At 44.2% G+C, this 23,741-nt stretch overlaps 1 protein-coding gene across 6 annotated transcripts in view; it reads left to right on the top strand.

Moving 5' to 3' along the window:
• SASH1 (SAM and SH3 domain containing 1) overlaps window positions 1–23,741 on the top strand; it is a 1,049,232-nt gene that overhangs the window by 873,515 nt on the left and 151,976 nt on the right. For all 6 annotated transcript variants that reach the window (XM_032274338.1, XM_032274343.1, XM_032274342.1 and 3 more), the window contains exon 2: window positions 18,118–18,246. In XM_032274338.1, coding sequence (XP_032130229.1) covers window positions 18,118–18,246 — 129 coding nt within the window. The remainder of the gene's footprint in view (window positions 1–18,117; window positions 18,247–23,741) is intronic.

Raw genomic sequence — 23,741 nt, 5'->3', positions numbered from 1 at the left:
ATTCTCCTGCCTCAGCCTCCTGAGTAGCTGGGATTACAGGCACGCGCCACCATGCCCAGCTAATTTTTTGTAGTTTTTAGTAGAGACGGGGTTTCACCATGATGACCAGGATGGTCTCGATCTCTTAACCTCGTGATCCACCCACCTCGGCCTCCCAAAGTGCTGGGATTACAAGCGTGAACCACCGCGCCCGGCCTCGAGTAAAGTTTTTGAGCAGAGGGACATGATCTGACTTAGGTTCCAACAGGATGGCAGGATCTCTCCAACTGTTGTGTTTAAAGGGTACAGTGGGGAATTTGATTTCCCTGTATAAAATACAGTTGAACTGGGCCAGGCGCAGTGGCTCACATCTATAATCCCGGCACTTTGGGAGGCCGAGGTGGGCAGATCACTTGAGGTCAGGAGTTCAAGACCAGCCTGGCTAACATGGTGAAACCATGTCTTCACTAAAAATACCAAAAAAATTTAGCCAAGCATGGTGGTATGTGCCTGTAATCCCAGCTACTTGGTGGGAAGCTGAGGCAGGAGGATCCCATGAACCTGAGAGGTGGAGGTTGCACTAAGCTGAGATCGCTGTTGTACTCTGCACTCCAGCCTGGGCTACAGAGTGAGACTCTGTCTCAAAACAAACAAACAAAAAACAGTTGAACTGCTGTGCTCTGCAAATGGAAATACACAGTCCACCCTGAAATAATCAGCACTTTTTCCTTTAAAGCTAGGTGTCTTGATAGTACATTGAATTTTTTGCAGGCTTTCTTCCCATAATGTGTCAAACAATTAAAATAAAAGTATTTGTATCCACACCCCAGAGAAGAAAGTGAAATTACCCCTTTTTATAGGGCAATTGAGAAACATAAACAAGTTTGGGTAGGTGGTAGGCGTGCCTTAACTAGTTCATTTCCTTTTAAGAGGTAGTTTCATTGTAAATCCTAGAATACGATGGGAAGGAGGGGAGTATGTATGTCCAAGCAGATATTGACCAGTAAAACTGTTAGCCAAGATGAACTGATAAAAATGTACTTCTTCAATGAAATGAATTGCTCTTTCAAAAAAGTATGCTTTAGATGTCAGCGAGAAAGCCAGTGGTGATGTCAGTAAATTCTCACCTCATGAGCAAACGGAGAAAGTGGGTATTTTCACTCTCACAGTAATTGGTTTAAGAGAACGATGTGAGAATTCATTGCGGTTTCTTTTAGTTCTCTTAGGTAGAAAATGACTGTCAAGTTTACATTGTAACCCTCTATAGAATGTGACACAAAGCAAATAATCTCCGCTCTCTTCTAAGATATTTTTATTTTCAAAAATAAATTTTACTGTGTGTTTTTGAGGTTTACAACATTATGTATTTTTTTTTTTTTTTGGTTTGTTGATTTTTGGTTTTGTTTTGTTTCATTTTTGAGATGGAGTCTCAAACTCCACCACACCTGGCTAATTTTTCTTTATTTTTAGTAGAGATGGGGTTTCACCGTGTTGGCCAAGCTGGACGGATCTCAGGTGATCTGTCCATCTCGGCCTCCCAAAGTGCTGGGATTACAGACGTGAACCACCATGCCCAGCCTTCTTTTGTTTTTTGAGACAGGGTCTCACTCTGTCTCTCAGGGTGGAGTACAGTGACTCAGTCATAGCTCACTGCAGCCTCAACCTTCTGGGCTCAGGTCATCATTCCACCTCAGCCTCCCAAATAGCTGAAACTACAGGCATGCACCGCCACACACGTCTGATTATCTGCACTTTTTGTAGAGATGTGGTTTCATCATGTTGCTCATGCTGGTCTCGAACTCCTGGGCTCAAACGATCCACTCCCCTCAGCCTCCCAAAGTGCAGGAATTATAGGCACTTGCCACCACACCTGGTAGCAACATGACGTAGTGGGTGCATAGAGACATAGAGATACATTTAGATAGTGCAGTGTAGTGAAGAGGTTAACACACCTATTATCTCACATAGTTAACTTTGTTTTTTTGTGTGTTTTTTGTTTTTGTGACAAGAACAGCTAAAATCTACTTATACTTACCAGAAATCCCTAACAGAAGACAACTTCATTAATTTCCAAGATGTTTTAAATCTACAAATAAGAACAGATTCATGTGCTTCAATGCTTTTTCAAAGTACTTTCGCATTATTTTTTTGGAAAAAGTTAAACCCTTTTATGATGAAAATTGAGATCATCTCGAGGGGAAATGATGCAGTTAGGAAAGAACTTTTCTCCCCCCCAAAAATGGAAATGAATGTATGGCCATCATGTCATATATAATGTTTTATATAGTTACATGGATAGATGGACAGATGCATAGATATGGGTACAGATAATACACATGTGCCAGAACACGAAGAGTTATTTTGTAGGGCTGACATTTTCTCAGTTGGATTTTTCCTGTATGTTATAAATCAGTGTGGTACAGGATGAACCCAAAAGAGTTCCCCTACACCTGACATTCATTCACAAGCTGGCCTCCCTGAATGGCAGGCATCCTTAGTGCATTGACCCCTGTGGTGTGATTCATCTAGAGATCAAGCATCTATCAGAAGGGCAAATGCCAGAAGCTAACTCATGCACCGCCGTATTTGGAGAGGGTTAGATGTGTTGTGAAAGAATTGTTTGGGGATTACATGACATTTTCTCGGACAGTGGGGGTAAATTGGTTTCTTTGTTTCTTTTTTTTTTTTTTTTTGAAACAGAGTCTTGCTCTGTCACCCAGGCTGGAGTGCAGTGGCACACTCTCCAACCTCAGTGTAGCCACCATCTCCTGGGTTCAAGTAATCCTCCCACCTCAGCCTCCCAAGTGGCTAGGATTACAGGTGTGTGCCACCATGCCCAGCTAATGGTTTTGTAATTTGAGTACAGACGGGGTTTCATCGTGTTGGCCAGGCTAGTCTTGAACTCCTGACCTCAAGTGATCTACCCCACTAGGACTCCCAAAGTTCTGAGATTACAGGAGTGAGCCATAGTGCCTCCTGCATCTTTCTGACTTTGGAAACGCACTATGCAATTGGTGTCATATGCATGATGGGCGCTAAAATTGTTTCTAGTAAATAGAAACAAACAGGTTTCCCTTTAGCTTCTGGGTGGGGCTTATTGTAAGTGCTCATCACCACGAAAGGAATATATTCTTGTTTTCCCTGACTACAGCATTGCTCTTGTATTTGTTTTCTTACAACACCTGAACCCAGCCATAGACGGTGGCTCATACCTGTAATCACAGCACTTTGGGAGGCTAGGGCGAGAGGATCACATGAACCCAGGAGTTCAAACCCAGCCTGGGCAACATAGTGAAACCCCCGTCTTTACAAAAAACACAAAAAATTATCCGGGCATGGTGGCGAGTACCTGTGGTCCTAGATGCTCAGGAGGCTGCCTTAGGAGGGATGATTGCTTGAACCCAGGAATTCAAGGTTATAGTGAACGATGGTTGCACTACTGCATTCCAGCCTGGGTGACAGGGTGAGACCCTGTTTTTAAAAAGAAAGATGAAACTCAAACCTGTGAAGGGAACCCATGGCATTCCTCTTGGTCTCCCTGATGGTAGGAAAATGCTGAGGACTTCCTGGATAAGCTCCTGGTGTACTGAGTGCCCTTCTATATGAGCTACCTTTGTTTCAAAATCTTAGTTGCCTTTTTTCTGTCAGGATATGAGAAGACTGTGAGACTTTCATTAAGCCCATTGCACCAAGGAACGTTCCCTTTATTCCTTTTGGTGTGGGAAACATCTTTGGATTCAGGAAGATCTTTGACCCTCAAAATGTTAAGAGTTATAAGCAATAAATGTAAATAATTAGAAATCAATGATTCTTATACTTTGATTTAAGAAGCTTGGCTTCTTGTCTTCCGGGACAAGTCACTGAAAACTCTGTGGCCTTTGGTTACTCTTAATTCATCTTTGAAATAAAGTTATCATCATTTTTATGGCCTTTCCCTGTATTGAAATTCTAGGTCTCTATGTTTATGATAGGTTGGAATTCTGTGCCCCTCATGTGATATAACTTGGTCCCATGAAATAATAGGGGAAATTTTAACCTTCCTGTTGGAGGAGTGAGGACTCCATTTAATGAATGCTTATTGAATGCCAGATGATCTGTCAAGGGTTTACAAGTATTTTTATTTAATCCTTTGACAGCTTATGGGGTAGCTTTGTAGTTACCATTTTACAGATGAGGAAAATGAGGCTGTACACATTTAAGTACCTTATCCTGGGTCAGTAAGTGGCAGTGGCAGAGAAAGCAAGAAGGGTGCAGATGCTGAACTTCCTCATCCATGGACCGGAGTTCTCAGTCACGTCCAATTTTTTCTTTTTTTTTTTTTGAGACAGTTTCGCTCTTGTTGCCCAGGCTGGAGTGCAATAGTGCGATCTCAGCTCACCGCAACCTCTACCTCCCAGGTTCAAGCGATTCTCCTGCTGAGCCTCCCAAGTAGTCATGCGCCACCTTGCCGGGCTAATTTTGTATTTTTAGTAGAGACGAGTTTCTCCATGCTGACCAGGCTGGTCTTGAACTCCCGATCTCAGGTGATCCGTCTACCTCGGCCTCCCAAAGTGTTAGGATTACAGGCGTGAGCCACCATGCCGGCCACCTCCAATTTTTTTTTCAGACAGGGTCTTCTCACTCTGTCACCCAGGCTGGAGTGTAGTGGCATGATCTCTGCTCACTGCAACCTCTGCCTCCCCCGCTTAATTGAACCTCCCATGTCAGCTTCCTCAGTAGCTGGGGTACAGGTGTGTACCATCAAATGAAGATCTCAGGGAAAGGAGTAGGAAGGAGATTCAAGCAGAGGGAATAACAAATGTAATTCCTCTGAGTCCGGAGAGAGCATAACCTGTTCCAAGAGGTAAAGTGACCCTGGGTGGCTACAAGGTCAGAATACAGAGGCGTGGCAGGACAGGGGACTAGAGAGACAGGAAGAAACCCAGGTTTTGTGATTCCTCATGAATTCAATAGCCATAGAGAGATAGTTAAGCAGGGATATAGGGGCATGCAGTTTGCTTTAAATAAAGTACAAAATTCCCTGTTGTACACTTCAATGACAACCAAACCACAGAGATTTTGAAAGCTGTGGCCCTGATTGTATTAACTTTGCATGCTACACAAAAACCTCTTACCAGAACATTCTCCTGCGTCTCACTTATCAGTTGTGCCGATGAGCTGTGTAAGGAAGTCAGCCAGAGTCAAGCTCAGTCTCATGCCATGAGTGGTCACACCTCGAGGCTCTCTAGTCAAGCTGTGGCAGATTAACTCTCTCTAAAACACAAAAACTCAAATATCATATATCATTTAACCACACTGCTAGAAATTCCAGATTGTTCTGAGATCAGTATTTTCATTTCCAAAATTCTGGTCATATCACATTCAGACCTTGTTGGTCAAATGCTTGAAAATGTCCACATCCAGGCACTGTGCGGGTCTGGCACGGTGGCTCACGTCTGTAATCCCAGCACTTTGGGAGGCCGAGATGGGTGGATCACGAGGTCAGGAGATCGAGACTATCCTGGCTAACACGGTGAAACCCTGTCTCTACTAAAAATACAAAAAATTAGCACATGCCTGTAATCCCAGCTACTTTGGAGCCTGAGGCAGGAGAATTGCTTGAATCCGGAAGGCGGAGGTTGTGGTGAGCCGAGATTGTGCCATTGCACTCCGGCCTGGGCAACAAGAGCGAAACTCCATCTCAAAAAAAAAAAAAAAAAAAAAAAAAAAAGTCCACATCCTCAGTTGCGTGTGCCAAAGGCGGCCATAGAAAACCCAGTGTAATTGATACTCATCAGAATCTGTTAATGTGGTCTAAAATTGTGACTTCATTCCCACCCAATTAGCTCTGCTGCTCTTTTCAAATCTGTGATTCTATTAAGCTCAGGGCAGATTAAAAATGGAAAATGAGTTCAGTCTAAAACTGCCATCTGCTAAATCCAAACGTCCACTTTGAGTCTGAATCTATGCTTGTACTTTTTAAAAACTGATGATCAATGTTTCCATTCGTTACTCTGCATTTTCAAGTTCTTAGGGTTTTTGTGTAATACTCTTTTGAGCCACTGATAGCCAGCAGATTGGGTTTTGCAGAGCCTTTCATTCCAAAGGATGTAATATTAAGCACACGACTTAGTAAATTCCTTCAACAAGTTCTCATGACTTAACCATATGACTGCATTAAAATAAATGAATGGCTATACTTTGCCCTTCTGTGCAATAGCAATAAACATTCATGTTTTTGATTTCATATTCCATACTTAACACCTAGCACAGCACCCAGAATATAGTAGATGTTTAGTAAATATTATTTGAATTAGTGAAATATCCTATAAATTGTTGATGATTGAAGGGCATAAACACGAGCGAATGTTACAGCTTTCATGAGTTTCTTCATCACACGTGACAATCAGTGTGCCGTGCAGAGGTGCTCGCATATTCTCTGTATGGGGATGTGCAGTAGGCCTTCTTCTTCATTCCGTTTATTAGAGCTGCTCCTCTGCCTGGCCAGGAAACTGAGTTTGTTCATATTCAGACCAAACTTTTCAGATTTCTGTCCAGTAGGTAATTGGGGATGACTAGTTCATGCATAAGATTTTGGTAATAACATTTTTGCTGCCAGTCTCAAGTCTGCTGAATCCTAGGGTCAAGCAGGCTGCACTGGGCCTGCAGGAAGTAGAGGAGAGGGAAAGTGTTTCTGCCGGGGCTTTAACTCCATCCTACCACCAATGACATGTCCCGAAGGGAGCAAGGAGTGTAAGAAGAGAAAAATGCTAAGGACCTTGGGGAACAATTGCATTTAAGGGTGTGCAGAGGAAGAGGGGCGGATAGCGACAGGGAAACCCACAGGCAGTGGAGTTCTAAAATAGAGACAGTGTGGGCCCCCATGACTGTCGCCTAGGAGGTGAATTCCATCAGTGACTTTCTTTCTTTCCTTTCTTTCCTTCCCTCCCTCCCTCCCTCCCTCCCTCCCTCCCTCCCTCCCTCTCTCTCACAGTCTTGCTCTGTTGCGCAGGCTGGAGTGCAGTGGTGTGATCTCAACTCACTGCAGCCTCTGCCCCCTGTGCTCAAGTGGTTCTCTTGCCTCAGCCTCCCGAGTAGCTGGGATTACAGGTGTGCGTCACCATACCCAGCTAATTTTTTGTACTTTTAGTAGAGACAGAGTTTCACTGTGTTGCCCAGGTTTGTCTTGAACTCCAGGCCTCAAGCTATCCACCTGCCTCAACCTCCCAAAGTCCTGGGATTACAGGTGTGAGCTACTGTGGCCGGCCTTCCATCAGTGACTTTCAAACTTTTGTCACAGATTCACTGGGAGGAATATATTTTACATTGTGATCAAATATAGTACTCTATACACAAAACGTCATGAGGCATGCTCCAACATTTTCCATTCTGTTCTGTGCTCTTCTTTCTTTTTGAGACACAGCCTCACTCTGTCACTTAAGCTGGAATGCAGTGATGTGATCGCAGGTCACTGCAACTTCTGCCTCCTGGGTTCAAGTGATTCTCCTGCCTCATGTTCCCGAGTAGCTGGGATTACAGGCACCTGCCACCAGGCTTGGCTAATTTTTGTATTTTTAGTAGAGACAGGGTTGGTTTGTTTTTTGACATGGAGTCTTGCTCTGTCACCCAGGCTGGAGTGCAATGGCATGATCTCGGCTCACTGCAGCCTCTGCCTCATGGGTTCAAGCGATTCTCTGGCCTCAGCCTCCTCAATAGCTGGGATTACAGACATGCACCACTATGTCTTGATAATTTTTGTATTTTTTAAAGTAGAGGTGGAGTTTCACCATTTTGATTGGCCAGGCTGGTCTCGAACTCCTGACCTCGTGCTGGGATTACAATTGTGAGCCACCATGCTTGGCCTATCTGTGCTTTTCTGATGTGCTATGCAATATCGTTTAAACAAATGTAGGTCTCAAATGTTTACATTTATCCTAAGACTCTGGGGGGGCTTGGACTGCGTTCACCCTTTCCAGTGTGGCACTGGGTCAGTGACCTTCGCAAAACTTGTGTGGGATTTGGGAGCTGGAAGTGAATCAACAGCATATATTTCAGACTCTGAAGGTTGGTGGGATACCAGGCATTGCGGCTGCTTGCTCATGTTGTCCCTGATATGCCAGCTTACCTTGCTGGCATGAGATGGCATCTGAATCCACAGCAGCTCCAGAAGCTGCCACATTTCTGCCTTCTGTGTCCTGAGCCATGGGTGTGGGTCCATTGTGAAGAATGCTAGCTTCTCTGTGGGTCACCCATGGCACTGAGGTTGGAGTTGATGAGAAACACATGTGGACTCCAGTGGTCTTCATGGCTCCGATGTCGTCATGGGCTCTTTTTTGTCCTTGCTCTCATTCATATCCAGCTTCCTTCATAACTGCCAGGCTGGCTGACCTAGAGTGACCCTAAGTCAGTGCTAGGCACAGAGGCAGCAGGCAGTGCCGGCTGCTGCAGCAGCTCCCACATCACCCGTAGCCATTGTGCTTCTCTCATCCAGCCTCGACCCATGTAGCCCCAATGGGTCATGATCCTCAGGGTGAATGGCACTGCAGTTGCTTATCCATTTGGGCACGGGAAAGAACTTGGCACTTTTAGTGTAAACTTTTAAAAATCATTTAAAATGGCCTTTTTGAGGCAGGGTCTCACTCTGTCACTCGGGCTGGAGTGCAGTGGCACGATCTCAGCTCACTGCAACCTCTGCCTCCTGGGTTCAAGTTCAAGTGATTCTCCAGCCTCAGCCTCCTGAGTAACTGGGATTACAAGTGCCCATCACCACGCCTGGCTAATTTTTATATTTTTTAGCAGAGACATGGTTTCACCATGTTGACCAGGCTGGTCTCAAACTCCTGACCTCAGGTGATCCGCCTGCCTTGGCCTCTCAAAATGCAAGGATTACAGGCATGAGCCACTGCACCTGGCCCTGTGTGTATTTTTAACATAAATATGATTGTAGTTATACATGGATATAATTGATATTAAGAAGTGCTTCTAGCTGTACATAGCTGTAATGTATATGCATAAATAAATATAGATATATTGAGGGGGATTCTGTGCCCCAATTTTTTTTCCTGATACTTTTTCCTTAGATATTTGGAGATCTAGAAGCAGGAGCTAAGAGAGCTCTGAGAAAGGAGGGTGTTGTCAGTCCTGTCTTCTGGGAGGCCATTCATTCTTCAGGAGGGGATTTGTGGTAACTGGGACCCACCTGTGGGCAATAGCATTGCCATGACCATATATGCCAAAACAAGGATTAGACATGGGTGCTGGCAGCCTGCTCTGGGCGTTTTTGGGAGAGGGGATGGAAGATATGAAATAAGCCCCACTCCAGCCACCTGCCCTATGGGTGTGCCCCTGGGGTCCTCACTTGCCATTTGCGTGACCTAATATGTCCCTCTGACATGTTTTTCATTGTTACATGTTAAAACTTTTTCCTGAGACAAACTATCCTTCCAGCTCAAGCCATATGAAGAAACACTGGGAAGGATACCTCAGAGAAAAGTATTTGAGATCGGTTATTACAGTCTGAATTTCTCCAGAACAACAATGAGGTGACAGGAAGTGATGACAGAGCTGGTGAGAACAGTAACATTACACGGATTAAGTGAGGCCAAACAAGAAAACCAGAATTAAAGTCATGTTTATGGTTGTAGCAATTTCACTTGAAAGGTTGCTAAAAGTGTTTATTGCCTCAAAAATCTTTAAACAAGCTAATGAAGAGTAAAAACACCTTGTGATGTCATCCAAAAAATCAGTTAGGTTTCGATTTCTTTTTTTAGTGGATTTAGCTTAGAGGGGATATATATATCTCCATCCATCCCTCTTCAAACAAAGAGCAATGTAAATATAACAATTTATATATATATATATATATATACACACACACACACACACACACATAATGTATAGAAAAGGTAGAGAAACAATAAACGAGTTCTAGGAGTCTGTCTTCATTACAGCTTTGGGGAGTTAGAGCAACATGTCTGAGTTTTCCCTTGGGCAAAACTTTATGGATCCGTGAACTAGGAGGACCACACATTCATTTGCATACGATCTGTATGCAACAGATCACACTGTATCTCCTGATATTGTCAAATGATTTTCTTTTCTTTTTATTTTTTTTCCCCCTCCCAAGCCTGTCAACTTATTCTAAACTGGAAGTAACATCTGGGGAAAAAAGAGCAGAAATAACAAAAGTAGTGATACAAATGACTTTTGTTTTCCTGGTAGTTTTAGGTTTTCCATTTTCCAGAGACAGAAGTGAATTGGGATAAATCTCAGAAATACTGTGAAACCGATTGTTGAGGGAACAGTGCTCTGTGTCTTTTCTCCTTAATTGCAACAGCAGTCCACCCGATCTGAACTGTTTGGTACAATGCCCGTTATCTCTGTATTTTTATCTTGGTTGCATGAAAGACGGGTGTTTGGGACAAATGAGCTCTGTGGCTTTGGGGGAAGGTTACGCAAGTTTGTTGTCTGCTGAGCTGACACTGGTTGTAGCTCGACAGATTTAAGTCTGCAGCAAGTGAAATGGATTGTCATATATATGGCCAGATGCTGTGACCAGATTCTGTAATAAGAAAAGGAAACAGAACTTGAATCTGCATGTATCTCTTTTCTTATTTTTAAAGACAGGGGTGGAAAAATTCTTGTAAAAAGATCGTGTGACTCAAAATTTCACAATTTTCTTTAAAAATTATTTTGAGGAAATAAAATTTTCCCATGTTCCTAATCTTGAACTAATATTGCTTAAGCTTAAAGCCAGAGAACCAAAGGGGGAAAATAGGAAAGAAGTGAAACAGATGAGGCAAGTAATCAACTCCAATCCAGAAGCTTTTGAACCCCTTAAAGAAAAGGTTTAAAAAAGAATCCGTTTCAGTGTTTTAATCATATTTGTTCTAATAAATGCAGAGATGATTTAAAGTCTTATTTAAAGTCAGTGCTTGACATTAGTATGGTGGGACGTTGAGTCAGATGTAGACTTTGTGTTTTTGTAAAGACACAGTATGTGGGCCTATTGAAACCTCAGCTGCACTACTGAAATTTCCTACACACTCATGTTGCCAGTATTTTTAGTAAAATTAAATATTTTTATGGAGTAGGTCTGTAGCTATCTCAAGGAACAAGCTGAATAAAAACAATGCAGACATTGTCAGACAGTCCTGAAAGAGCATGGCTTTCTTTTTTTTTTTTCTTGAGATTGAGTCTTGCTCTGTCGCTCAGGCTGGAGTGCAGTGGCACGATCTCGACTCACTGCAACCTCTGCCTTCCAGGATTCCAGCAGTTCTCTGCCTCAGCCAACCCCTGTCCCCAGTAGCTGGGATTACAGGCGCCTGCCACTGCGCCAAACTGATTTTTATATTTTCAGTAGAAATGGGGTTTCACCATCATGGCCAGGCTGGTCTTTAACTTCTGACTTTGTGATCTACCTGCCTTAGCCTCCCAAAGTGCTGGGATTACAGGCATGAGCCACCTCATCCAGCCAAGGTCATGGCCTTTTAAAAACTGCTTTATTGAGGTATGATTGATATGTAAAAAGCTGTGCATACTTGAGTTTGGGAATAAGTATACGCCACTACCATCAATTACCATCAACGTCATAACATGTTTATCACTCCCAGCGTTTCCTCATGCCCCCGTATAGCATAGGAATGATGATTATTCTTATTATTTGATTTTTTAAAACCTGAATTTTGAGTGGGTAAAAAAATAATCAGGTAGTTGGTTTCATTGATTGGAATGTAAAGGATTCTTTTTGTTGGATGACAGACAAGACCCACTCTTAAAAACACACATGTACGTTCTTTTATTCTGTTGCCTTTCTTTGCATTTAAATCATCAGGACTGATGAAAGTGGTAATGATGGGGACTGACTGCACATCTGGAAAGTAATTTGCGAAGACGTAAAAGCAGCTGTGCCACCCTGTTCTAAATTACTATCCGGAGTGAGAAGTGGCTATTACGGCATATTGTAGGGTGTGAAATGCTGGCTTTCTTTGGCCTGAGTTGAGTTGAGCAGCTGCTCTTTTCCTGGGGAGCAACAAATATATTTTTCAGGTCTCCAAATTATTGGGGGAGTGATTTCGAGTGATTGAGAATGGGATAGAGAATTTCACTCATAGGGAAGACAAAGTTTGATCAGCAGCTTGCAAAGTTTAGAACTGAAGTATAGAGTTGGCTTGTTGGTTTTATGATGCTGTGAAATAAAGAGTTGGTCTTAATCTTGTTTTCTGGCAAACAACTCCTAAAACCCTTTAATTGCCGAAGTGATAAGTATCTTTTTGGTATGCTAATGAGTTGACTGATGGCAAGCCACTCTGGGTAGCTTCAGAATGGGGCTGGTCACAGGAAAGATCCAGGCCGGATTAGAGGGTTGGGGCTTTCAGTCCCACCTCCCAACCTAAGGGAAGGGGAGAGGAGCTGAAAGTTGAGGTGATAGTCAATGGCCTTTGATTTAATCAATCATACCTACATAATGAAGCTTCCATAAGAACCCCAAAAAGACTGAGTTCTGGGAGCTTCTGGATAGCTGAACACGTGGAGGTTTGTGTAGGGCGGAGCCTCTGGAGAGGGCAGGGAATCTCCAGCTCCCTTCCCTTGTATTCCGCCCTGTGCATCTGTTCATCTGGTGTTCATAGGTATCCTTTGTGAATTCCTTTAAAATGTAAGTATGGTGTTTCTCCGAGTTTTCCGAGCCACTCTAGCAAATTAGTTAAGCCCAAAAAGGGGGTCGTGGAAACCCCTAGGTGTAGCTAGTAAAACAACCTGGAGCTTGCTTCTGGCGTCAGAAGTGAAGAGCAGCCTTGTGGGACTGAGCCTTCAATCTGTGGGATATGAGGCAGTCTCCAGTCCGGTAGTGTCGGATTTGCGCTGGACAACACCCAGCTGGTGTTCGCTGCAGAACTTCCTGCTTCTTTGGAGTGTGGAGGGAGGGGACCCACCTCTCCTGCCCAACCATGTCTGGTGTCAAAAGTCATCTCTGTGTAAGGCGTAGAACACATAGAGTTTGGTTTTTCCACATCCTCAGAATTATTGTTATTATTTCTCGTTTTAATTACAGCCATTCTAGTGAATGTGAAATGATAGGTCATAGTTTTTTTTTTTTTTTTTTTTTTTTTTTGTCGGGGGGAGATGGAGTCTCATTCTGTCACCCAGGCTGGAATGCAGTGGCATGATGTCAGCTCACTGTAACCTCTGCTTCCTGGGTTCAAGTGATTCTCCTGCCTCAGCCTCCAGAGTTGCTGGTTCTCCAGGTATGTACCACCATGCAACACTAATTTTTGTGTTTTTAGTAGAGATGAGGTTTCACCATGTTGGCCAGGCTGGTCTCGAACTCCTGACCTCCAGTGACCCACTTACCTCGGCCTCCTAAAATACTGGGATTACAAGCGTGAGCCACTGCACCCCGCCTGATCCACACTTCCCTAATGATTATATCCAGCATCTTTTCATGTGCTAACTGGCCATTTGTTAGTGGTTTTTGCTTCTTTTAAAAACTGCTGAGACACCCATAAACATTTTCAAAATGCAGAGTATGTTTTTCAGTGTTAAGGCAACTGTTTTGATGTGTTTTCCTTTGCTCTCTATCACCAAATACTGTACATACAAATAGTAAGACTGGGCTTTGTGCTGTCCATCATTAATCCTAAATGCCACAAAACACATGGAGACTTTGAAAATCCTTCAGAATAATGCTATAGATTTTGCTAAAGCAAGTGTTTTTTTCTAACTCTTTGAGCTGTATATTGCCTTGAGTAATCACCATCCGGATTGTGCCCTCTTCGGTGGCACTTTTGTTTCTTTTGAATTCTTCCCTTGCCCAATCCTTCAGGTATTTGCTATCAGAGTCATTTGGAACTTGCCAAATTGTTTGCAAAACCCTTCTGTAGAGAAGAACTTGTTGCCTTCTTATGAACTGCTTTAATGTTAGCATGGTTGAGGGTAACCAGGAGGCGGCCGTGACCACCAGCGGTCCGCCGGAGCCTCAGCGAAGACATGGACTTTCTATTTGGTCAAAGTGGCAGGTGTGTTTTGTTTCCTGGCTGGATGAAGTCAGAAGTTTCTGGATGAGGATAGCATCACGTTGCTGAGAGACCATGACAACTCTGAAGACCCCAGGATCTTCCAGGGGCCCTGGTTGTGATAGGGATCAGGTCTCTAACTCATAAAAATGTGTCTTCAGGTAAAGTTGCTCCCCTTTGCCCTTGAACTCACACATGGAAGGGAGCTCCTTTGTGTTTCTTAGTCTCTGCTGGGAAAAGGAGCTAAGAAACTAGGAGAGGCTCCGTGGTGAACAGGGATGGTAAGCACTTTGTTTCTATGAGGTATCAGCAAACTTCTCTAGGTAAATCAGGGTGGATGCCCTGGTGCTGAAGATAGCCCAGCTCCCTCTGTCCTGGGAACTGCCTGGGTGCTTGCTTTTTTTTTTTTTTTTTTGAGATGGAGTTTTGCTCTGTTGCCCCAGCCCAGGCTGGATTACAGTGGCGCGATCTCTGCTCACTGCAAGCTTCGCCTCCCGGGCTCAAGAGATTCTTCTGCCTCAGCCTCCTGAGTAGCAGGGTTTACAGGCACCCACCAACACGCCCAGCTAATTTTTGTATTTTTAGTAGAGACGGGGTTTCACCATGTTGAGTAGGCTGGTTTCAAACTCCTGACCCCAAATGATCTGCCTGCCTCGGCCTCCGAGAGTGCTGGGATTATAGGCGTGAGCCACCGCACCTGGCCCAGGTGCTTTCTTCAATAGCTGAGGCAGCTGTGGCATCCAGCCCTTGTCTCCCAGGGCCTGGCACTTTGCTCTCCTAGTCACAACTGTCAGGAGCTGGTGGTCAGAACCCATGCCCTTCTGCCCTCCTCCTCTCCTAAAGTTTCCTCCAGGAGTTCCCTCAGTTCTCTTTGGGGTGTGTATTGATGGGGTTACAGGGGATCATGGGAGAACGCCTGCTTTGTGCCTCCTGGATAAGCTGCTCATTGCTCTCTGGGTCCTTGGAAGCCTCTACTGCATGCAGGTGAAGGGAACTGAAGGGCTGGGATGTTTGGGGTTTGTACTGTAGGATGGGTGATGGGCATGGAAGGCTCTCAGTGGGGGGGACTCGGTCAGATCTGTTAGCAAGGTCACTGGGGTGGCAGGTTGGGCAAGGTTGGGCCATTTGGAGGCCATAGATGGAGCTGGTTGAGTTGTGACCCGGGGACATGTGTGCTTGAGTAGCAATGAGTCGGGGGTCCTCAGGATCCTAGTATCAGTTTATCATGCGTATTTCAGGAACCCCACCTAAGACATTCTGTCCTGGCTCCCTCTTCTCCCAAGACAGAGTCTGTGCTTTTGTTTTGTTTTTGAGACAGTCTCACTCTGTCACACAAGCTGAAGTACAGTGGTGTGATCTTAGCCCACTACAACCTCTGCCTCCTGAGTTCAAGCAATTCTCGTGCCTCATCCTCCTAAGTAGTTGGGATTACAGGTGTGCACCACCATGCCTGGCTAATTTTTGTATTTTTAGTAGAGATGGGGTTTCACCATGTTGGCCAGGATGGTCTCAAACTCCTGGTCTCAGGTGATCCACCCGCTTCGGCCTCCCAAAGTGCTGGGATTACAGGCATGAGCCACCAAGCCAGGCCCCAATTCTGTTTTCAGGCAGTTTCCTCTTCTGGAGACAGTACTGCGGAGGCTAGGAGGCTGAGCGCCATGGTGCATGTCCTCAGAGGGGCAGCAGCAGATTCCGTCTTGACCTTTGTTATTTTTCTTTTTTTTTTTTTTTTTTTTTTGAGATGGAGTTTCGGCCTTGTTACCCAGGCTGGAGTGCAATGGCGCGATCTCGGCTCACCGCAACCTCCGCCTCCCGGGTTCAGGCAATTCTCCTGCCTCAGCCTCCTGAGTAGCTGGGATTACAGGCACGTGCCACCATGCCCAGCTAATTTTTTTGTATTTTTAGTAGAGACGGGGTTTCACCATGTTGACCAGGATGGTCTCGATCTCTTGACCTCGTGATCCACCCGCCTCGGCCTCCCAAAGTGCTGGGATTACAGGCTTGAGCCACCGCGCCCAGCCTGACCTTTGTTATTTTTCTACTGGACACTTGACAATAGACATTTTGAAGAGGAGAGGGTCTCCCACCTTGCCTGCTATGTCAGTCCAGGCTGTCCACTCAGACAGACAAGACTGAGTGTAGTGAAGGAGTGACTTTTGTCCAGACATGTTTCTTGCTGGCCTTAGAAGAGTCCTTCCTGCCTCCACACTATGCTAGGAACTCTAAGGCAATCAACCCAAGTGCAGAACATGTTATTGGTGGGGAAGCAAGGAGCTTTTTTTTTTGAGATGGAGTCTCGCTGTGTCGCCCAGGCTGGAGTACAGTGGTGCGATCTTGGCTCACTGCAACCTCCACCTCCCGGGTTCAAGCGATTCTCCTGCCTCAGCCTCCCGAGTAGCTGGGACTACAGACATGCACCACCATGCCCAGGGAATTTTTGTATTTTTGGTAGAGACAGGGTTCACTATGTTGGTCAGTCTGGTCTCGAACTCCTGACCTCATAATCTGACCACCTTGGCCTCCCAAAGTGCTGGGATTATAGGCGTGAGCCACTGTGCCTGGCCAGCAGGGAACTTTTTTCTAAAGCATCATTTTTTCCCATTTCTGTTTCTCTTCTCCATTGGTTCTGTAAAATCAGTGAACGCAGATGTAGGGTAGAGATGATCCTTGCTCTGCCCCAGACCTCCTCACCAGGGTGTAGGTCTTTGGCAGAAAGGTTTTGGGAGAAATCCAACTCCCAAGCCCCGCTTGCATCTAAGCCTGCTTTAGGCGTGTAAAGCGTGTGCTGCAGTGTTAGGCGTGTGTTGCTATGGGCAGTGCACCAACATTAAATAACCGAAGGGGTTGGCAAGCAGTCTATAAAATGGAAAATGTGCGTGTGGTTTTAGGTGGTCTAAAAGTTGTAGTTTCCTTGGTTGTCTTAGTGAAGTCATTTATTTATACCAAAAAGTAGACATGTTGAGAGGTTAAAAAAAAAAGAGCCAAGGAGAGGAAGAGGTCTTTCTGAATGAATGAATTGATAGAAGAAATGGCACAACTTACAAATGTACAAAGCATTTCCGTCATCCTCCCTGTATGTTCAGATGTGTACCTAAAAATCCATTGCTCTAAAGGAAGACTATGGTGCGGAACATAGTCTTGCAGTGAGTATTACACTGAAATAAATTTTTAGCACTTATTATATGCCGGGTGGACTACATGAGCTGGCTAACATCTAAGTGAGTCACACGTGTTATTCCAGTAGTCCTCACTGAAGTAGGTGCTGTGATTATTCCAGTGTTCCTCGGCGGCTAAGAGATGTGCCTAAGGCCACTTAAGCAGCACCAGGCGCAGTGAAGCTGGGTAGAAACTCAGAATGAGCTCTAGAGCAATTACATGGCACTTGCCTTGGGGAAAAAAACAAGTGACATGTTTACTCATTTATGCAGGTGAATTTGTAACATGTACTCTTGCACCTGGACTTGGAATGCCTAATGAATAATAAGTCTAATGAAGAATATGAATATTGATGACCATAATAATAATGAATATTAATGAACACTAATGACTAATGAATAAAAAGATTTTCCACTGTTCTGAGAGTCTCCTGAGAGGTGCAGTGAGATTCGTCTCAGATGCAATTCTCCTTTGGTTCCTGAATTCTCAGGCTCCCATCAGAATCCTTGGGAGGGCTCCTAACATCTGTCTCTTTTATGAGCTTCCCAGGAGGTGGTGGTGTAGGCTAGGGGCCACACTGGGCATTAGGGGCCTTTTCCTCACACAGCACCTTCGCTGAAGGTAATTCCTTGGGGTTTCCTCTTTTAGCCCTGCTAGGCAGGTAGAGAGGTGGGAGTTGAAGACCCTGGCGTTGGTGCCAGCCATCCCAGGTTGGAGAGCTGGCCTCTGTGCTTCTTAGTCCTGGGATTCATGGCTTTACTTCTTTGAGCTACTGATTACCCATCCATACAAGTCAGGGAAAAAACAGGTCCCTCTCAGAGGACTGTCCTGAGGAGTAGGAGATCTTGCATGTAAAATAACCTGGCACTTGATGTTGCCTACTTAAATCCCAGCCGTTATTACTGTAAACTCTGCATAGAGGGAGGTCCGACGGCTGTGGGCTTTTCCAGGGTGAACTGACCTGACCACGTTCGTGTTTCTACCCTTTCAGGACGGTTCACTGGGAAACATCGATGACCTGGCGCAGCAGTATGCAGATTATTACAACACCTGTTTCTCTGACGTGTGCGAGAGGATGGAGGAGCTGCGGAAACGGCGGGTTTCCCAAGACCTGGAAGTGGTGAGTGGGGGCCCTGGGGAGGTGCTCCTGTGAGCCGGCCTGCTCCGATTTGGGCTTCTCCCTGGTCCTTCTCCCAGTGCTCGAAGTTCCTGGGGTATCAATCTGTAGGCTGCTGCACTTGTGTGGGGTAAAGAGTTCAGATCCCTAAAGGACTGACCCAGTTCTGCTGCAGTTATCAAACTGAGTAAGTGTTGGCTGGGGCAATAGGATGGAACCTTTGCATTCATTAAAAGAATAGAGTTTTATTTTATTTTATTTTAACTCAAGGGAAAAGTATGTTTTTACTATTCTCCAGTGTATACTACATTTTTTAGTGACTCTAAGCCCAAAGGGTGTCTAGGCTAGTTCCCCCCCTCCACTTTTGTTCCTTTTTTCTTTTCTCTTTTTTCTTTTCTTTCTTTGGAAAGCAAGATAAAATTTAAAGGAACAATAAATCACCTGTAGTCACTCACCTAGCAATCACCACATTGGCATTTTAGGCAGTATCCTTTCAATGTTTTTGTGGGCATTTAAAAATCCGCAAAACCAGTCCACTACGGAAGACATTTTAAAAAAAAAATCAGCAAAACAATGCTGTATCTATATATTTTTAAAAATCACTTCTTCCTTTATTACTTAACTTTTTATTATAGCTCATTCCCTGTCCTTGAGACTGCTTTGCCGTTACCGTGTTTCATGGCTATATTCTCCTCTCGCTCAGGTGCATTGAAATAAATTTGGCTGTTTGTGAAAACCTTTATGTGTATAATCAGTGGCACATTTGGACTTGTATGTGATAAACAGTAACTAAATAGCGCAGTGCTATATATATAATTTATATGTGTACTAGTAGTTGAAAATTGTATATTTGTTATAAAATATCATACTGAAGCTTCTGCATTTATCAGCTTAAATATCTTACTGTTGGATTCATTTTAGTATCGTGCCTTTCAAATAGTTTCATTTCATTATGCCAACCTCAGGACCTCCTTAAGAAGTGGGGTTGAGGCAGAAGAAAATGTTCAACCCTCTGTATCTCCCTCTCCAGACCCGTTCCTTTTGAGCCATCTCATATAGTGGGGGTTGCATGGATGTGTTTTAAATAACAGAATTCCTCTCCCTTTAAAAAATGTTTTAAAAACTGCTTATTCAATTGAACCCCAATTTATCCTTCTCCCACCTCCTATGTATCTACTTAGGGTGAGCATAAAAAAAATAATAATTAAGTAACTAATTTAGAACTAATTAAGAACAGAGAATTCTTTTGTTAATAATTACTTTTATGTTATATACAAGGGTTCTGTTCCCATTCCTCTCATGTAAAGGACCCAGCAAGTGGTTGGGAACCACTGCTATATATTCTGTAAGTGAACACAATCTGTTTCCACTGTAAGACTATGATGTTCTTATGTACTATTATTTCTTTTCTTAACCAGGTAAAGATTCCTTGGATCAGGAGTAACATGATATCATGACTGCCAAATAGTAATTGATTCTCTTTGTTTTATGTTCACCCATTTAGTAGTTGCAGGGTTGGGAGTTCAGGTTGACTGAGGCTGAGAAGTGTCATCCAGGGGCCAAGAGCCATCACCTGGGGAGCCTGACGCCTCGGCCCAGGTGGGCAGCAGTGTTGTCAAGGGCTTCTTTAACTTTGTCCCTTCACATGTGTGAATGCTGGGGTTCTTTCCTCCTTTAGAGGAAAGTAACTTCATGTGTCTAAAGACCCCCAGACACTCTCTTCTTTTCTTTTTTCCTTTCTTTTCTTTCTTTTCTTTTCTCTCAGAGTCTCGCTCGTTCCCGTGCCTCATCAGCCTCCCGAGTAGCTGGGATTACAGGCGCGCGCCACCACAACCCAGTTAATTTTTGTATTTTTAGTAGAGATGGGGTTTCACCATGTTGGCCAGGATAGTCTTGATCTCCTGATCTCGTGATCCACCTGCCTCGGCTTCGCAAAGTGCTGGGATTACAGGCGTGAGCCACCGTGCTCGGCCCACATTCTTAAAATTCATTAGGCTCTCCTGATGGAGCATAGTTAATGAAAAAATTCTTTCATTTTGTCAAGATTACCACAGGACAACTTAAATATTGCATAATGCCCTGAATTCTTGAACGTTGCAATTCTTGCCTAGATTGAAAGTCTGGTAGGATTCTTTGTGGCGTCCTCAGATGTTTTACTGTGTGAGGAAATGATTGCTGTGAACTGGCAGAAGACGGTTGGCACAACACTAAACTGCTCTTCTCAGGATTCTAGCTGGTTAGGAGCTGGGGTTACCATCGGCATCCCCTGGTTTTCGGGAACCTTGGAAGGCAGCTTCCAGGTAAGAGAGAAAGCTTGCCTATTGGTGGGATAAATAGCCTCCTTCTCATTCAGACAGCTGGAGCTAATTTGGTGCACTCTGTTTCAGAACCACAAAAGATAGTCTGGGGGGAGAAAACACCACATGAGCTTAATTAGTTCCCATGAAAGGTGCAAGAGTTTGGTGGTGGGTAAAATTGTTGGGAGCTGATTCAAGCCGGGCTGGAAGCATGACTGTTCATTCTTTAAATTGTAGTTAGCAAGTAAGACCCCAAGTTGGCATATTCACATTCTCTTTCCACGAAGTTCCAGACAAGTTGCAATGGAAGAGGGAAATTCTAAAGCTGGCAAGGATCAGGTTAGGTGTCAGATGTTTCATGTGTCAATCACATGACTGGAGTCTAGATGTCTGTGTTAGGTGTGTTTTGAAGTTAGTCATCATTTAGGCTAGGCACACAACACCGTCAGCCTACTGAAACTTCCCTCTCACAGTGCTTAGCTCATCACACGCTTGACTCCTGCTGGGAACTAATTTCCTTGAAAAGCTGTGACTTCCCATCTGTAATGTTCCCTTTTATTGCATCAGAATTTTACATATGTTTCTAATCTTTCAATTCTGCCTTCAGACAAGTAAATAATCTGCCTTCCCTTCGGCTGTTTGGTTGGAGCAACTTCAGGTCTGAGGACCTGCGGTTTAATAATTAATTTCTTTCCTTCTTTCTTTTTTTGAAACAGAGTTTTGCTCTTGTTGCCCAGGTTGGAGTACAATGGCACCATCTTGGCCCACTGCAACCTCTACCTCCCGGGTTCAAGCGATTTTCCTGTCTTAGCCTCCCAAGTAGCTGGGATTATAGGTGTGCGCTACCACTCCCAGCTAATATTTTGTATTTAGTAGAGACAGGGTTTCACCATGTTGGTCAGGCTGGCCTCGAACTCCTGACCTCGGGTGATCTACCCGCCTCAGCCTCCCAAAGTGTTGGGATTACAGGCGTGAGCCACCGCGCCCGGCCAATTTCTTTCTGTGTTTGTTAGCAGCCCTGTCAAAGCTGAATGCAAGATGGCTTTGAGAAGAAATAATCTGTTAAAAGCAGAAGAGGAAATGTGCAGTAACATATTAGAAGCCTCAAACATTTTACAGGGGAAAAGTAGCATTAGATTTGTAGTGTTCGCTCTAGAAAAAATCAATTAGAGGACAGCCTTGAGGACAGAGAATTTTGGGTGATGGGTTGAATTGGTTTATGGCTTTGTTTCATTCTAAGTCTTCTGGGTGAATTTTGGAGATGGAGGAAATAGTCTGCAGATAGAATAGATACTTAGATATTTGTGTTTGGCTTTAAAAAGTCAACAAATGCATTGTCCTTAAGAGCTAATTATGTATCAGCTGGAGCACAAACAAAGGGACACTCAGCCCACAGAGTGGCTTGACTTACCCCTGAAAAATAAAACGTTTTGATAATTATATTAGTAATTAACTTTCTGGACTGGATGTCAAGCTCTTTCTCTAGGTCTTAATCACCCGGATCCTGACTGGAATAATGCATTTGATAAAGTGTCTTTGGGGCCAGTTAGTTTTCATAAAGACAACAGAGAGTACAGATGGGTAAAAATTCAAGAGTGTAAACAGAGATTATGATTCACGTTTACAACTATGCTGAGTTTTGATTTAGCACCAAATGGGCCCTTACAGGAGCCGTGTGTTTGGCCCACAGCCGCGCCTTCTGCTGGGGATTGGGACATTGGTGTTTGTGAACAGCAGGGAAGTTGCCCATATCTCTCCACATTTGGCACAATCCCTGGGCACCGTGTGTTTTTTTGGCTGGGAGAAGCTGCAATCAGAAATGGCAGTAGCTTTCCAAGTCCATAATGGCCCAACTCGAGTGATGCTAAGTCTGACATCTGTCAAAGTGACACGGTGGTCAGGAAAGGAACACACTCAAGGTGGCCTCTTATTACTGGCAGTATCAGCGTCCTCAGCATCTTTTAGGTGGAATCTGTGTGGGTTTTGGCAGAAAACTAGTTTGTGCAGTTGTTGATGTGGCGAGCTGACAGAGAAGTCCCTGCCTCCAGCAGCGCTCTGTTGATGATGACATACTCATCAGCATCTGAAGGCTAGCCCAGCTTCTGTGCCAGGTTGTTGTCATGACTGTGTGAATACAAGGAAAAGGGAGCCCAGGTGGAGATGCACTGAGGTCTTTAAGGAGTGGGAATGTCAATAAAAATACTACATATTGTAATTGTGAAAGGTCATAGCAGAACCATTGCTGGCCAGGTGCAGTGGCTCACACTTGTAATTCCAGCGCTTTGGAAGGGCAAGGCAGGAGGATCACCTGAAGTCAGGAGTTCGAGACCAGCCTGGCTAACATGGAGAAACCCCATCTCTGTCAAAAATACAAAATCAGCTAGGTGTGTTGGTGTGCACCTGTAATCCCAGCTTGTTGGGAGGCTGAGACAGGAGAATCGCTTCAACCTTGGAGGCAGTGATTGCAGTGAGCTGAGATCATGCCAATGCACTCCAGCCTGAGTACTAAAAAGTAAGACTCCATCTTAAAAAAAAAAGAAAGGGAACCATTGTTTATGGTACAGGAATGACTTATTATTCCTGGCAATTTTAATAGCCTAAACCTTCCAAATGTAGTTCTGGAAGAAGACAGAGGCAGTAAGAATAGTGTCCATTGTGACTAGCGCTAATGTCAGAGCCTCCTTTGACTGTCACAAGAGCAAGAGCTACCCTGGGCTTGGTGCAGCAGGCAAGAGGGTGTAAGAAACAGTGATGGAAAGAGGCTAAGGGAGTCACAGACTTGGTTCAAATTCCGGCTCTTTTACTCACCTGGCAAGTGGAGTAACCTCACCTGGCCTCAGTTTCCCAATTTATATAATGAGGATAAAGTATCTCAAAGTCATTAGAGGGTTAAATGAAAAAACAAAAAACAAAAAACTGCTGCCCTCATAAGTGACTGTAACTGTTCATTTCTTTCTCTTCCTTTCTTTTCTGAATTGAAAAATTCCTGCAGTAATGCTGAAGAGTGTCCATTACTTATGCTTCATTAATATTTATTCAAGTGAGTGCAAGGAATTTTTTCCAGCTTTTTTACGTTGGAAATGTGAACATCTGTAAGGATCATAATATCATGAACGTCCTGTGCCCATTACCTGCATCCACAGCTGGCTGCATCTGCCATCATTTCACCTTTACGCTCCACTCACACTTGATGATTACTAT

This window comes from Sapajus apella, unplaced genomic scaffold (assembly GCF_009761245.1).
Source record: "Sapajus apella isolate SASKATOON/1434 unplaced genomic scaffold, GSC_monkey_1.0 scaffold6, whole genome shotgun sequence".
NCBI classification, from domain to species: domain Eukaryota; kingdom Metazoa; phylum Chordata; class Mammalia; order Primates; family Cebidae; genus Sapajus; species Sapajus apella.
This window is presented reverse-complemented; position numbering and strand designations above follow the sequence as displayed.